We start from the raw sequence: 16,482 nt of genomic DNA on the forward strand, positions 1-16,482 counted from the left end.
AAGCTTGAACTGCTGTTTAGTCCTGGAGAACTGCAGCATTCATATGCAGAACATGTTGTATGGATGGTCAGTATAATATTGTGTGAGGGAGAGTCAGATCAGCATATTGTGAAGGTTCTTATAGGGTACAAGTCACTAACCATTTAAAATCTTTGACACGTGGGATCTCACATCTGGAAAGGAGCAGGAAGGTACTTTGGGTATTTTAATTTTTTTAAGTTTTGCAGCTTGTTTGTGTTTCTACAAAGAAAAATGGCAGATCTTTTTAAAATTTAAATTTAGAGTTCGATTTTACAACCTATTTAAATACAGTTTTTCATCTAACACAGTAATAGCAATCACATGGATCTCAAATGTTTTCAATTATTCCTGATAGTTTTAACTGAAGATTTCCCACTAGAATACTCTGCAATGAATTTTCATGCTGTCAAATCAACCTCATTCTTAGCTAGCTGATACATTTCTCTGTGGAGACTCTTAACCCTTTGTCTGCTGGGTGATGCCTTTTGAAACAAAACAGTTTAGATTAGTAGAACCAATTTTTTGACTGAGGGATTGTGTAGGTGTATCTTTTAAAATGTCTTGCAGGAGTTTGCCCAAAAGTTTCTAAACTGGATTCTCTTTATTATAAGACATTGTAAAACAAAAAGCCATTGAGCTGTCCAATTAATGTTAATTAGTGAATTTAAGTCTTAGTGAATTCATTGGGGTTTACTTTTGAGTAAATATGCAAGAGATGTTGCTATATGGCACACCTGATCCTTAATTTCATAGTGATACTGTATTTCCAGGCAGCTATAATTGGATGGGTTGCCTCCAAGGAAGACCAGGGTTGCAGAAGCAGGCAATGACAAACCACCTCTGTTAGTCTCTTGTCATGACCCCCATCCCCACCCCGGGTTGCCTTAAGCATATTAGGACTTACTGGCACTCTCCACCACCACCATGAATCGTTATGCTGAAATAAATTCCACTGCATTCAGTAAGGTTTATTCCCCCATCAGTAAGTTTAAGGTAACAGTTTTAACCTTAATGAACTCTGAATTTCACCTGTGAGGTACAGTCAAAAGAAGCTATGATCAATCTCTTTGCAATCAAAAAAGCACTATTAAAAACAGGACAGAGTGACGTGACCCTAAGTATCTTTATTCAGGCAGATGTTCTGCTGAATTCAGTGATGTTGCTTTTGAGTAAACTCTCCTAGGACATGATCTGTATCCTACTGACTTCAGTGATGTCTTTTAACATGCCTTCTGATTTTGCCCTAGTTGTATAAAGGGCAAGTTGGAGCACTGAAACTACTCATTCAAGAGTAGCTGCAATAACATTAGTGAGCATATGCCAAAAATTGATGACCAAAGCCATTGTGGCTTAATTGTTTTCCAAATCACCCTATTAAGTGAGGAGGGAATGGTTCCTGAACACTGGTTACTTGGAGGGGCCGGATTTTTTAAATTCCTTTTCTAGCTTTCTAGGATGTATCCAAAGATCCATTACACCATTAGGTTGGATTCTGTTTGAATTAAATTGTAGAAGAAGAAAACAAGAGGGAGTCAAAGGGAAGAAGAAATCCTATAGGTTAAAAAAAAGTTAGAATATAGACTTCATTTTTTAAAAAACTAAGAGCATCTTTTCCAATGGAAATCCTTTTGCACTGTCTCACCCAAACATTAGACGAAATTGCATTGTTTACAAAAATTTATTAATACAAATTTTACACACTTTTTTAAAATAACAGTTCTCAAAGTCCTAGTTATCCAGACCATGGGTGTTTTAACTATACTTTTTGTTGAAGTGCTTTTTGATACTCAAGTTCCACACAGAAGAAAATATATAGATATAGATATAGATAGATCGGTATCTTCAAAAGACTCACATCTAACCTCAGTGATCACTGGATTTCCAATTGGATCCCTTGGATTTAAGGCTCTCGGCGACAGAGGGACAGCTATCCTAGACAGGCGACCACGGGCTGTGTGGAGAAAGGTTTACACGCGGGCAGGCTGAACTGTCGGGCTGGCTAGCCCACGGGACTCGCAAGCAGAAGCCGAGCACTAGCACGTCAAAACGGAGCCTAGCTACAGCTAGGGGTCGGTCGCCGCCATCGCACCACACAAGAGACACAAACACACAGCAAAGGTCGCGCCCAGCGTCCTGGTCAAAGAACAGCCCGCGAGGCTGAAGGATTGAAAGAGACTCAACCCGAAAAAAAAGAAAAAGAAGAAACTCAAGAAATGCAAGCTGATGTGTTGCAGCATTGTAGGGCCACTAAATAGCCATCTGTGAACTCGTGGCGATTTAAAAGGCGGAGGGAAGGCACGGGAAGCTGCAAACGGCATCCTGCGTCACATGGCCTGAGGAGAATGCAAAATTCAAGTAAGATTGATCTCCAGACACAACGCTCAGGCGGCGGCAGCAGCAGCAGATCGAAGGGCCCGACGGCCGCTGGCTGCAGCCAGCCCGGCAGGCCGCCTGGGACCCGCAAACTCAATTGGGTTTGCTTTGATTGATCACTCGGGGGCCCTGCTCTGACTGGGGGGTCTGGGAGATGGGCAGGGGGCGGCTGTCTTCTCTGCCTGTGAAGCAGCCGGGCTTGGGAGTGGGTGCTCCGGAGAGCCCCGCCCGCTGCCCGCAGGTGGTTCTCTCGAGGGCGCCCAAATTCACAACCCACTTCAACAGAGGGACTTGGAATCCAGCCGATTGGCCTCCTCCCGCCTTGGCAGCAACGCCTGTTGATTTCAGGAGGACCAAAGAGGGCCTCCTTTCCAACTGGGCAAAGCGGGCCACCTTTGGGGCTGTTTGAGCCGCCTTGAGGAAGAAGGCGAGTTAAAGGCGGGTTCAAGGAATAATCGTTCCAGATTCAAGGGAGGCGGGAGAGGGAAGCTATTGTGGTTTCTCTCCTCTGCCTCAGAATAACTGGAAGAAATTGTGTGCCTTTGGATGCTGAGGAGACAGGCACGCTGGTTGCTCGTCACAATCTTGACCTCCAAGGCAGATGCTCGTGAGAAACAATCGCAGAAGACGGAGAAGATGTGGCTGAGATCCGGGCCGCTTTTACTTGGGGGGTTTCATCCACCTTTCGTTCAAGTAAGAGCGTCTAGGGTGGCAGCCTAAATCCACGTCTCGCAGCGCAATGGCTGGATGAGGACAGAAACAGGCTCGCCCGCCACTCATCCCATTGACGCTCCCGGTGCCCCTGATCCTAAACACACATCCGACCTGCGAAGAAGGCCCAGTCGCCGCCCCTGGAAACCAAGAGGGCGCTTTTCCGAATGATGTGCTGAGGATTCTCCATTTCACGGAAACAGGTTTCTTCGCCTGCGCTTTAAATGGCGGTGTTCATTCAGCCCCCGCTGTCGGTCTTTTGCGCAGGCCTGAATGAACAGCGGCCAGGAGAAGGAATTTGCTTCCGGGGGGCTCCGAGTCACCCCCTAAGCCCCATTGACTTGAAAGGACTCGATCGGCTTAAATCCAAGTACATCAACTGAACTGAGTTATACATTTGGCAGCTAAATCCCGGGAGGACATCCGGGGCTCCCTCCGAGTCGTTTATTTCATTCCACCCCATTCTCCCCACTCCACCCCCTCCCCTACACACACACTTCAAGGTTCATACACAAAGATCAAGTATTAGAAACTGAAGCGCAGGTGAACACTACACATTCTAGCGTGACAAAAGTTGATTGTATGAAATAAATTTTACTAAGCGATTAAAGCCATAATGTAGAAAAATACATTTTAAAACTCCGAACTCAATAAATGAACAAGGAACCAAAAAAGGAGACCCTTTTAGTAATAGTGCATAATTATTTAGTGGTAGATATAGATATAGCTAGATATAATCGCTACAACAGGGGGTGGGGGGCCTAGAACGGTCTTACAATAAGAGCTTGCATCATAACAAAACCAAAAGTGCCTGAGGCGTTCACAATATATTTTTTCCAAGAGAAAAGAAAGTGAAGTGAATCAGATGGAAAACACAACATTGCGAGAGAGGCCAAGAAGTGGGGGCTGAGAAAGGCCTACGGGGAACCACAAAGGCGAGAGAGAAAGTGACTCCCGGGGCGGGCGATTGGAAGGAGGGAAGGCGAGCCAATAGCACGAGATCAGAAGAAGTACGGGCAGCACTGGAGAGTTACGCAGGATACTTTGCATCAAGACCCAAGACCGATCGGGCCGAGGGCCCTGGGCCTCCGGGGCCGGATCTACGTATGCCGCAGAATGAAGCGGGGAAGAGGGCAGAAGGGCCGCTCCAGGCTCGAGATCGTGTTTTCCAACAGAAAGGAGGCCGGTGGCACCTCACAGAGCGGCCGATTGGTTATGGCATAAATTTGCGTGGATGAGAGTCCCAAGCCCACAGAAGTCTGCGCCGCAACAAGTCTGTCTGTCTGTAGGGTGCCAAAGGACTACTTTGCGTTTTTACCGTACAGAGTAACACAATCACTCCTCTGGAATGGATGTTTTGAAGGCTCCCCCAAAGTTTAAATAAAATCTCTTTGCGCAGAAACAGGGAGAAGACGGGGCTAAACCCCTCATCTCGGATTTACTCGTTTTTCAGAAGTTTGTTTTTTAAATCCCCTCCGCTCAAGCGGTACAGCCCACTTGGTCGTATCTGGACATCCCCTCTTCATTCTGCTAGAGATGTGGATCCGGCCTCGGTGGGGATTGTATGAACTCATAGAACCGCCAGTCCACAACCTAAAGGGGTCTAGGAGGGAGGCGCTTCTCTATTCTTTCCCAGCTCTGAATTCCAGACACTTCCTACGGCTCTAACTTCTTCGCTCTAACTTCTTCGCTCTGTTGCTACCTCCAAACAAAGGGGTGGGGGGCGAGATAGGTAAAATTGGGTGGGGAGAGGCTTGGTTAGGGTCGTTTCTACCCGCTCCCTTATCTGTTCGTCCAAGAAACAGAAGGCGGCTGCGCTCCTTCCTAGGGACGCGGCTTTGCTCGTTCTTTTCTGACCTGGACTCCAGATTACACCTTTGCCTTTTCTGCACTCTGGGGTCATAGAGCGGATTTGAATGCCCACATCGGCCGTTAAAAAGATGGGGAAATCCACTCTCCGGCTACCCGGAGTGGGGTGGGGGGAGGATGATCTCAAGGGCTGACTGATCTAAAGCGGTGTTCAGTAAAAAGATTCCGCACTTGTATGGCGCTTTCAAGTGTTAAAAGCGCTTCTCCCGGACTCTGGGGGAATCTCAGCCCTGGAGCGTACACAGGTACATAGTAAAGGGCAACCAGAGAAAACAGGGAGATGCCATCTCTAGCAAGAAGAGGGGATAGAAGGAGGGAAGAAAGTGGAGGGAAGTGTCCCTTAAGAGAAAGGGGGAGCATATCGAAAGGGGCCTGGCTGGAGACTCACCGGGGCAAGGAACTGCGTCAGCAATTCTCCAAACTCAATAGCATCATATTCCCCTTGAAGCAGGGCATCTTTGTCTATGTACAGTAGCAAATGGAGAACAGTAACTTCTTCAACCCTGTCATGGATAAAAATACTCTCCTTTTAATTTCCGTTACAAAAATAGGAGTAATATTCAAAACAATGATTCTCTTTCTCTCTCTCTCCTTCTATTTTATATAAAAACATAAAACAGCTCATGCGCGCATCGTCAGGCCCTTGAGCAATGCTAACCACTAAAGAATCATTGGTTCTTTCTATTCCCTAAGCTACGGATTGATTCTAAGCCGATTTTTAAAGGATTGGTCCACAAAGTAGATCTGTGCGTTTCTCTAGTGCTTATTCTTAAATTTGTTTTTGTACAAAAGAAAAACAATATTATTATCAAAATATTCATTTAATGGCTTTACTTCATACATAAATACATGTTTAGATAACACAGGAGCGGTGATTGATCCGTCAGTTTGGAAATGACCTTTTGGTGAGGGGCGGGGGTCCTCTCTCGGATTTTTTTCGGGGCTTTTGTATACACGGGAGCGGGTGGGAGCTCATCGCTACAAATAGGCTACTCGGCGTCCTTTGTTTTTAACTCTTTGTTTATACCTTTTCCCCAGGACTGCTGCCAAGTATTTCTTGACAGCCATTTGTTTTCGGTAGCGGCTGTAGCTGTCTGTGAATATGCCGTCCGAGTGCCTCTTGGAAAGCGGTTCCGAGTCGTCCTCCAGGCCGCTTGCCCCGCTGCAAAGGAAAGAGAGCAGAGCAAAACAGGGTCGCACCCTCGAGCTCCTCCGCTATTGTCCCCCTGCCGCGGCAGGCTGGGCAATCGGGTCGGAACGCGACAGCCAGGCACGCCGGCGCTTCCTGCTGGGCCGGGCCGGGCCGGGCACTCGCGGGCTCCCCCAAGCCCCCGCCCCCACCTGTCCCTCCCCACCGTTCGATTGTTACGCAATCGCGCGAAGTCATTACGTGGCTTACGAACAAGAACAGCCGCTCGTGACCGCCTGTTCTTCTTCTCTTTGGTTCGCCTTGCTCTCGGCTTCTATCAAACTACTAACTAAGGGCTCCTCCTGGACAATTGGCCCACTCTCTTGTATAACCCGAAGCGTATCTATTATTGTTATTATTACTGCCACTACTACCATCGTCGTCATCATCAACAGAATTTTCTAATAAGCAAATAGACCGGATTTGCGATGCGTTTTGATGCTTCCCTTTAAATAGCGAAAGCAACACGTAAAGGGGGAGGGGTAGCAGGTTCTCGGGAAGGAAACAAAGGCTCCCTACACAAGCTGCGGAAGTTGCAATCTGATCATAATACAAGCCGACAGTCGGGAGACAATCCCTCCATGGCATGAATTATTCATTTTGAAATTGTGTAATCCATTTCCCCATGGGCTTTATTAAAATGTTGCCTTCTGCTGATGCACACGCGGGTTGGCATCCAGCTAAAAGGTTTGGTTTTCAACCAGAAGCGGGGAGAAGAGTGCGTGTGTGTGTTTGTGTGTGTTTCGTGCTCCCCACAACAGAGATGGAGAGATCTATGGAAATTGTATCCTTCCTCGCAGACGGAAACTGTGCACTTAATCGTCCTTCGTAGGTTCGGGGTTAAATGTGCAGAGGAGGAAACTGTAAACGGACAAGGTCTTTCTCGCTGGGCCCTTGTCACAGCACCTTTTCATACCGTCAGCCTGGGATGGGGAGGGAGGGAGGCCGGCTGTGTGACATTAAACGCCGCGTTGAGAGACAGCAGCCCGCCTTGCGCTTGATTATAGCGGATATTATGCTGTCCCCACCGATGGCCGGTTGAAAACCAGAAACCTTCACCCATTCGAGAGCAGATCATTTTAAAAGGGCTGCTGCGGAACAAACGCTTTGTGAACTGCATTCCAAAAGTACTCCCTCTGCAGTCCCATTTACTCGGAAGTCGCAGTGCCACGGGCTTCCAATTTCAGCTGCCTACTTTTTTCCAGGGCTCTAACCGTTTGAAGAGGGGGACGACAAAGAATTCTAAAATGAGCACCTGTGTTGTGCCCGGGGACTTTTGTTTTTGGTACAGCAGACAACTAACCTCTCGTTTATAAGGTAGCCAGGGCCACCGATGCGTTTAGGATTACAAACCTAAATGCGGGAAACGGCAAAATCGGAGTCGAGGGGGCTATTTATGGATCGCTGGGGAGGCAGGCAGATCGCTCCAGCCACATTCCAATTAAGCTAAACAAAACCTGTAGGGTAGCCTACCGGCATCCTGGCCTAATCCTAACAGAAGATCCGGCTGAGTTCCCTCCAGCGAAGAGTTTCGGATCCGTGCCACTGGACACAAATCTTTGGCCACAGAATGTAAATGCAAATAGGATTTAATCCGGACCACTAAAATGCTGGGTGAGCCGGCATTTCTAGCCCTGTCCTCTCGACTAACGGATTTGTACGCCCTTTATCCATGCGATTCCCCCATTAAGACTTGCTTCTGCAGCGTTTCCCCTGCTTCCCTCCCTCGCACCTCAAACAAGAAAGAATGCCTTACCCCACCCGCTTGGCCATCAGAGAATGCAGGTACTTCCTCGCCGATAACTGGCCCAGCACTTTCCTATAGGCTTTATTAAAGATCCCATCTGCGTGCCTAAGAAAGCAAAAAGGAGGGACGGAGGGGAGGGGTCAGCTGAGCGCAGCGCTTCCTTTCAGCCGCTTGTGGCGGGGATCTGCGGGCAGGGAAGCCTCGGCGCGGAGCAGGGAGGGAGGCTCCCCAGGGATGCCGGGCCGCGCCTGTCTGGGCCGCAGCGCCCACCCCCAACCTTGCCCGCAGCGCCCGGCTCTCTGGCAGGAGCCCGCCGGTCAGCTTCAGGGCCGGACTTGCGGCGCCGCCAAGGGCCTTCCCTGCGCGGCCTGTTCGCCAGGTAAGCCAGCCTCCTTTCGCCCGAGAGCTTCTCCCCCTCCCCGCCCCCGTCCCCGTCCATTCTCAAGGTACAGGCGGACGCGGAAGTCTGGCGAGTGAGGCTCAGGGCTTCGAAGGCCTCCTCTGCTCTCCTTTCCTCTCCCCTCCCCGCCTCCTCCAGGACTAAGCGGCAGCCCTTCGGAGCGCCCCGCCGACCCTCCTGCGCGACTCACCTCTTTTCCGGCGGGTAGTACAAGGTGTACATGTCGTCCAGCATGGAGGAAGGGTCGCCGATCCCGATGGGGTCGCTGTCAAAGGCATAGTCTGGCAGGGGGTTGCCGTCCTCGTCGTACACTTCGTCTTCCAACCTAGGAGGGAAGCGGAGATTTGGCTTCTGGGTCGCGGTGGAGGGGCGGGGGGGGGGGGCAGAGGCGAGTTCTTGGCTTGGGGCAGGAAGGAGGGCGAGAAGCCGGCAGGGGCAGGAAGGATGCCCAGGGCTCGCCCCCCAGAGGCGCGCACACGCCCCGTCTGCCACCTCTGCCGAAAGGAGGGAATTGCCAGGGAAGCAAAGAAAGGCCCGCCGGGTGCCAGATCGGGAGCTGCGAGAGGCCTCCACTGAGCCCTTCACTTCGGCAGCGCTGCCGCGTCAGAGGAGCATCCCCGGCTAACAGGCTGGATCTGGCCCAAGAGCAGCGGCCCGCGGAGCGACCTGCCCGGGAAGAGGCCCAGGCGCTGCCTGAGCAGGGCTGCTCGATCCTAGGCTTACTCGGGGATGAGCCCGGCGGGATCCGCTCTCGAGTAAATGCGCGCAAGAGCCCCGGGCCAGCTGCTGCAGGGTCTTGGGCAAGAGCACGAAGGGTCCCTGCGCCCGGGCGGCAGCGGAGCGGGCAAGATCGGAACCCGCAGACACCCCCGTTGCAAACTATTGGCAGGGCCAGGGCCAGAGCCAGCGGCTGCCAGAGGGTTGCTTGCTTCTCCCCACCTGCCCCAGCCTGCCCCAAAGCTTCCCGGCTCGCAGCTCCAAGCTGGCCCCTGGGAAGAGAACTGCGGGCTCTCTGGCGGATCTCCCCTTCTTCGCTTGGGGGGGGAGGCCTTGGCTGGGCTTTGGCCCCCCGCCCCGCCCCTCTGCCCCCCCCCGAGGTCACTGCGCGCCTTTCGTCGGGGAAGGCGCTCTGGCAGGCGCCATCAATAATAGATGCTCCTCAAGTGTTTCAGGGCGATGGAAGGAAGCCGAGGAAGGGCCACCCCCGCTTGGGCCCCTGCGGGGGACGGGAGAGTCCCGGGTGGGGGAGAAACGCGAGGACTTTCGGGAGGGGAGAGGCGGGCTCGGGCCGGGACCGCTCCGAGGCTGCCCAGCGCCGCCCCAGAGCCCGGTCGCATCCCTTGCGGCAGCCGCCGCCGCCGCCGCCTCGGCGCCCCTGCGAGGGCGGGCGGGGCGCGACGGCGAGAGCGGCGGGAGGCGCGGGTTCTGAACGCAGCAGGGGTGGGCAGCTGCCTCCTCTGGCGGAGTCCCCCGAAATGCGGAGGGAGCCTCGCTGGGGCTGTGCGCTGCTCTTTTCAGGGGCCCCTCCCTCGCCTTAAACTCCTCCTCCGCCCAGGAAAGGGAGCCTTCGCGGCCTCGCCCGCCGCTGCGCCTGCCTCATGAATGCCGCTCGCTTTGCCTTGCTGGTCGATCTGGTCAACAACCCGTCTCTCGTATAGACCAGACGGCCTCACTAACAGCTAATAATGAGAGGTATGCGTCCCTTAAACGTGGAGCTTCCCTTTAGATGACTCCGCTAATAAACGATGGTTTGCTATTTTTTTAAAAAAAATCATCTAAGGAAGTGATCTTATTCGCTTCTAGAAGAACACCAGTTCTCTCATGGCAGGCAGGGGGTAGAAAGCAAGGGGGCAGGTCTTGGATTACCTTCGGTGATGATGGCTGATGAAGAGTTTTTGCCGTTTATAAAAATGCGTATTCCTGCACCAACCCAAGGCGGTCTAAGAAAAGAAACCCTCCGTGTATCCTGGGGGACTAAGTGGTCTGTGGGATGCAGGCCTGTGCTGCTATCGGAAGCCCACTTCCATCCTCAACGCCTCCTTATTCCTGGAAATCATCTAAATTATTGCAGCGGAGTTTATCGCCAAGGAATGGTGATTTGAGGACTGCATCTTAAACCGACCAGGAGATTTCGTTTCAGTAGAATTTGAATCCAAATAAACCGTCTCACATTGATCCTTTTAATTCTGAATGGATATTCCAGAAGCCCTTGTAAGACTTCCGATTTCAGGACATTTAAGAGAAGCAATTTAATAACCACCTTTCCTGCCAAATGACCCTTGTATTTCAAGAACAACTGTCTCAAACTGAGAAGGCCGGTGTGTCCAATGGGGGAACCTATACCAAGTAAGCTTAAAACTCATACAAGGATAGGCCGAATAGCTCAATGAAAAAACCAGATCAGCCAATCGAATCCTACCATTTGGGGCAGTCTTTAACGGTTTACATTTCACACGTTCACATTCTGGATTTCTCTTTCCTCTGGTGCACAATTCAGTTAAATTGACATTTGTAGAGTGATGGTGGGTGGGCAAGCAGGCGACTTTAGAAACACACGAAGGGGAAAGACCTTCCTTCAGGTAAACGTGTCCTCTTGCGTTCAGTGACGCCGAATAGTCTTCTATCCTCTTCTGCCATCATAAAGGGGTCGGGTTGCCCTCCGATATATATCGGTGCCACGTACGCTTTCCTTCCTATGCTTCTCAGAAATACAGCCTGCAGCTTTTTTATAACTACATCCAAATGCCTTTCTTCGGTGGGTTAAATATATATCAGTCAGACATAGCAGCCAAGTTGGAGAAGAAAAAGAACTTCATCAAGTCAAATAGGACGACATGCAGACTTACGCCCAGCTACACACATGCTTTCGTTGTGAGCATAAGGCGGCGAGTCTATGCACACTTCCCCAGAGCAGGCTTCATTAAGCATACAGCGCCTACTTCCGCGTAAACATGCGTAGGATTAGACCACATGTACACTTCATTGGAAACTTCTGTAGAAACCTAAGGCATTTACTTTCGAGTTTAAACTCTTCCCGGTACTTAAACGTATCGGAGAGATTTGCACATAATAATCTGCCTACTTTCGATTCCCTGGAAAGAAGCTCCATAGATCTCTACGATATACAGGCACACAAACAAGCTTCCTTCTTGATACGGAGAGCATCGCTTTAGAAGGGAACCATTAAATCCAACACGTCTTGGGAAAGATGTTGTAAGATACCTTTGTAAGGTCTTGTCAGTCACTCAGGCGCTCTAAGAAGCGGACGTTGAAACCTCTGCAGAGGAATCTCTTTTCCCCACTCCCCGAGGCTCGGAAAAGAGAGAACGCGTCTGCAAAAATGTTCTCTTTTTTTTAAGAAAAAAAAGGGAAACTTTGTTTTCGCAGGAAGCTAGACAGCACAATCGGAAAGCTGCCGGCTCTGTTCTTAAACAGCTACAGGACCGGAGAAAGGAAAGACTCCCTATAGCCAAGGCTGGGCTGCCGAACGGGCGGGGAGAGGGTTAAGGCGGGCAGGGCGCTTACCTTAGCGCGGGGTATTGAAGTCCAGCCGCAGGTGAGCAGTAGACGCTGCAGTGCATGACTATCCCGTAGATGAACAGGGCTAGGAGCGCGTTGCTACACATCGCCTCTCTGTGCGGAAGGAAAGGAGACGCCGCGTTCACATGGGTTCGGCTCGGCTTCCTGCCCCCTTCTTGAGACGTGCCCGAGTTTGCCGCCTGGCCTCGCCGGCAGCCATCCGATGCCGCCCCCCCCCTCCACACACACACACGCACATCAGCGACAGGCATCATCTCTCCCCTCCTCCCCCCCCGAACGTCCCCCGCCCCCCTCCCCGGCTCCCCTAGCGTTCGCCTCTCGGGTCTTACCATTCACCTCCGGTCCCCGGTGCTAGGAATGACAAGCTGGTCAAAATCGGATCTGAGAGGCCAGAGGAAGTTTCGGCGGCGATCCTAGTTAACACTCGCGAAGCATCGCCTCCCGGCGCCTCGGTCTCTTGCCTCCTCCCGGGTGGGCCAGAGGGAAGCCGCAGGAGGGGAGGGGAGGGGAAGGGAAGGGAGCTGACAGCAGGTCGCCTGGCTGGCTGCCTCGTCGGAGCGGGGGGGAGTTCGGCGGCCCCAAAAGTTTGCAGCCCGGCAGGGGAGCGGCGAGAGGGGAGGGGGATCCTTCGGGATGGGCCGAAGGGAAGCGCAGAAGGGGGCGCGGGGCGGCTGGCTGAGTGCGAGCGAGGGTCTCTTCCCCTTTGGCGAGCGGCTGCAGCGGCGCCTGTCTGGGTCCCTCGCCTGGCTTCTCTCTTCTTTGCCTTTCTGCGCCTTCCAAGCCGGCCAGCCCTCGGCTGCTTGCAGCCAGTAGCCCAGACCCCTGTCAGCGGCCAGATCTTGGGCGCTCCCTCGGCTCTTGTAGACAGGGGTCTGCCTGCGCTGTTGCCTTGCCGCCGTCTAGATAGTTTGGTTTCTCTGTTGATGTGGCGTTCGGATTTTTATTTGCCAATGACTTTTTTATTGTTGTTGTTGCAGTCACGTAATAATCGGTATCAGAAAAGACGTCATCAGCCCAATTCCTCAAGGAACCGAACAATTCCAACTCCAAGAATGATGCGAGCAGAAGCTTCTCATAAGCAGCTGAACTTCCACTCCCCCTCCCGCCCCTTCCAAACCGAAGGTCTCCGGGATGTGGCTAATTGTCAAGTGTCACCTTTTCCCCACACTGCTGTGAGAGTTAGGCTGGATGACGTTTGTAAGTCTGCCGGTCTTTCAAGAATACCTTCTACATCCTTATTCTAAACATCTTTCTTGGAAGTAAGCCCTATTTCCAAGTCCATGGTTTAGAACCATATCTGTTCGACCCAAACTGCAGGCCTATTTTGAAAAAGAGATAAGTAGGGTGGGTTTTTTTTTTTGACTAATCCTAGAAATCGAAGCGTGATCGTGTGCTCTCCTAACTGGTGCAATTAAATATTTCTAAATCGCTGCAGTTGTTGTTATTATAATTCTGTTTGAAGTCTTCGATGGTTCTCGGTAATTTTCTAATTAGACTTGGCAATTGACGGTTTGTGGCCAGTGGGTGGATTGATTACCCACCGGGCAAGCAGTTGCTTTCCCAGCGGAGCTGTCCAAACGCAGAGCTACTGAATTGGCTTTGGCAACCAAACAAGGAACTTGGAAGAACGTTGCCACCCGGATTGCTCTGTATTTACGGAGCTCCCATGCTGGCAGGGAAAAATTAGAAATGTCACCGTTAAGTCCATAGAGCCAAGATGGCTTTTTTTCAGTGGCATATTTACCCCAATTATTTTCTAGGTTTTTTTTTCCATTTCCAATTTGGAAGCGGATTGCATCTATATTTATTTGGAAAAGATGCCCCGGGGTCTTAACACCGCTTTTGAGCTTCTGATTAAACTGCATAATAATTTCTACGATAAATAACCATCTCATCTGGCGGGGGGGAGGGGACTGAATCACAATAAAACGATTTAAAAGGGAAAATTCTGCTGTTCTTTTTGTACCTTTTCCAGTTCTTTGAGCCTATTCCTTCGGAGATATGGGGACTGTGCAGGGAAGCACACATATAGGAAGGGGGGGGAGGTTTCCATTAAATCTTCGTATACGAAGGAATTCTTAAGGGATTCCCTCCTTGGCAGTACACAATCCATGGATATGATCTTCTTGAGAATGACATGGAGAAGGACCAGAGGTAAGAAAGACTACCATCTGGTCTCTGTTTGGAGTAATTGGTATTTCTACTAGTTTCGTTCTTCCTTCTCATAGGTACAAATTCAGATTCATTCTAGAAAATTGTCTCAAGAAATGCAAAATGGTGGATGCACTGCTGGGCGTTTTAATTGGCGCACTGATGAGCAAAAGAATCAGGAATGAAGAGAAACACAACGCATTTACTTCCTAATCCCATTATTTGGGTTCAGCGTGTGTAAACGGGATTTCAGTATCTTTAAAAAAAAAGTTTGTAACGTTCCAATGCTTCCCATAGCGGAAGGGGGGGGAGATAATTATCATTAAAGTTGTCAGGAACTGGGGGGTTGGGGATCAACGGTTTAATTGTGTACAGAAGATATTCTACCAGAAAAGATGAAACCCTTTTCTGCTGAGCACAGAGAAAGAAAATAAATATCTTCATTTCTCGTTTTGCCTGATAGGAATAAATATCTGTAGATTAATCAGGTACATAATGAGATTGGAAGAATTCGTGTGATCTGAGAACATTATTTTTTTTCTTCTCTCTCCAAAGAATTTCGATTTTATGGATTTTCAGAATTATTGGAACCTGGATGGACGCTTCTCTAACAAAAACCTGTTGCAAGCAGCGTCTGCCACCTTGTGGCGAGTTTAAAATGTGCACATTTTATTTTGAAACTCGCGTTTGTAGTTCAATCCCAAAAACACTTTCCTGGAGTAAGCCCCACTGAATAGACATGAGTATGAGTCTGAGCAGACCTGCTTTGGATGGCACAGTATATCTCTCTTCAGTTATTTACAGAGATTTTTTTTCTTCAGCTTTCTACATTTAAAATACCTTTATTGTAATGTATATTTTCTGAATAATCTAATTTTTTCGTGTGTTAGAGGCTCCTCTCATAGTAATGTATTGTTTTTCTCTCTAATGAATTTACCTCATGAGGGAAGAGGGGATAATTTTACAAAATAAAAAAAATTCTGTATATCTAAAATCTTGATCCTATTTTTATTGCTCAAATGTGAGATCTGGTGCTTTAGTAGGGCTCAGTTACAAGGAATGTGCTAAGGATCAAGGTTTACAGTTTCATGTCCTTCAAGACTAGTACTGTCCTCTAAACCTAAATCCACATGCTCCCAGGTGAGCAGTGCACAGGTACAAATAGATGACATCTCATTGGACAGGCAGATCTCCCCAAATCCACCCTTACCATATCAAGAAATGCTAGCTGCACAGCCTACAGGTAACAGTTAACAGAAATCATAGGAACCTGAATAGCATCTTTATGTTATATTCTGCAGGGATTGCTTCTAAGACAATATGAGCTGGGGCATAAGGCTCCCCCAACACATGTCCTTCTCAGGGACCCAGATGTGTTGGGTCTGGCTAGCTGCTCACTAGTGTTTATTATTATTGTTACACTGTGGGGTTCAGGAGACATTCATCTCTATCTCTATCTCTATCTCTATCTCTGTCTCTGTCTCTGTCTCTGTCTCTGTCTCTGTCTCTGTCTCTGTCTCTGTCTCTGTCTCTGTCTCTGTCTCTGTCTCTGTCTCTATCAATCAATTGATTGATCTATTATGAAATTACATGCAAATAGTGTGCTGAAGCCATATAGTGGATATTCCCCCATACCAGAATTATTGAGTGTGCAGAATCAAAGTCAATCAGATTTATTGGTTTTGCCTGCATTGTTCAGAACTAATTTTGCATGTTTTGTGTTCTTCTGCTGTGAATAATAAAAATGTTATAAGTCATCATTTCATCATGCAGATATAGCTAACTGGAAAATGAAACTATCCACATGTATTTAGGTAGTACAATAGAAAGAAGGCAAACATAAAAGTTAAGTCAAGATCTGAAAGAGATCAAGGTAAAGATAACAATTAGGGACAGGCTAAGATCTAAAGAGTTACTTAATCAAATAAAAAAGATTGTGTAAACCAGTGAAATCCTTTCCTTTGAAAAAAGAATAGCCCCTGCCCCATACTTATAAAACTTCAATCAGCTTCAAAATAATTTATCATCTATCACATTTTTATTCTGTCGTTCTTTAAAGGAGTTCAGGACAGAGCACTATTGTCCCCCACCTCTGATCCATGTAGTCATCACAACCACCTTGAATGCAGATTAGGTTGAGATAGAGAGAATGTCCCAAGCTCAGTCAGTGAACTTTAATGCAAACTGGGCATTTGAATTCAGCCCTCCCCACTGACACTCTAACCACTACACTACACTGCTTTGGGGGAAGCACAAAGCCAAAGTTTATTTGGACATGCAGAACCAATTGTTTGGATTCTGGCTGATATCACAATAAAAGTTCATTTCTATTTCATTCATGATTTTAGATGTGCCAATTAAAGCAACATCTAGGTGCAAATGTCTGATATGATGCAAGGTGCTTGATCTGTTCTATGCAAATACTTTCAGAAGAATTCAATGAGAAGACTCAGAAAAACACAAAGAATGAACCAAACTTAA

At 49.0% G+C, this 16,482-nt stretch overlaps 1 protein-coding gene across 1 annotated transcript; it reads right to left on the reverse strand.

Moving 5' to 3' along the window:
• Window positions 1-5,952: 5,952 nt before the first annotated feature.
• Window positions 5,953-11,936, reverse strand: ADCYAP1 (adenylate cyclase activating polypeptide 1). The gene is given in 4 exon segments (XM_054985691.1): window positions 5,953-6,136; window positions 7,920-8,015; window positions 8,492-8,635; window positions 11,836-11,936. Coding segments are annotated over 4 exon segments (525 nt in total).
• Window positions 11,937-16,482: the final 4,546 nt, after the last annotated feature.

This window comes from Eublepharis macularius, chromosome 7 (genome assembly GCF_028583425.1).
Source record: "Eublepharis macularius isolate TG4126 chromosome 7, MPM_Emac_v1.0, whole genome shotgun sequence".
Taxonomy (NCBI): Eukaryota; Metazoa; Chordata; class Lepidosauria; order Squamata; family Eublepharidae; genus Eublepharis; species Eublepharis macularius.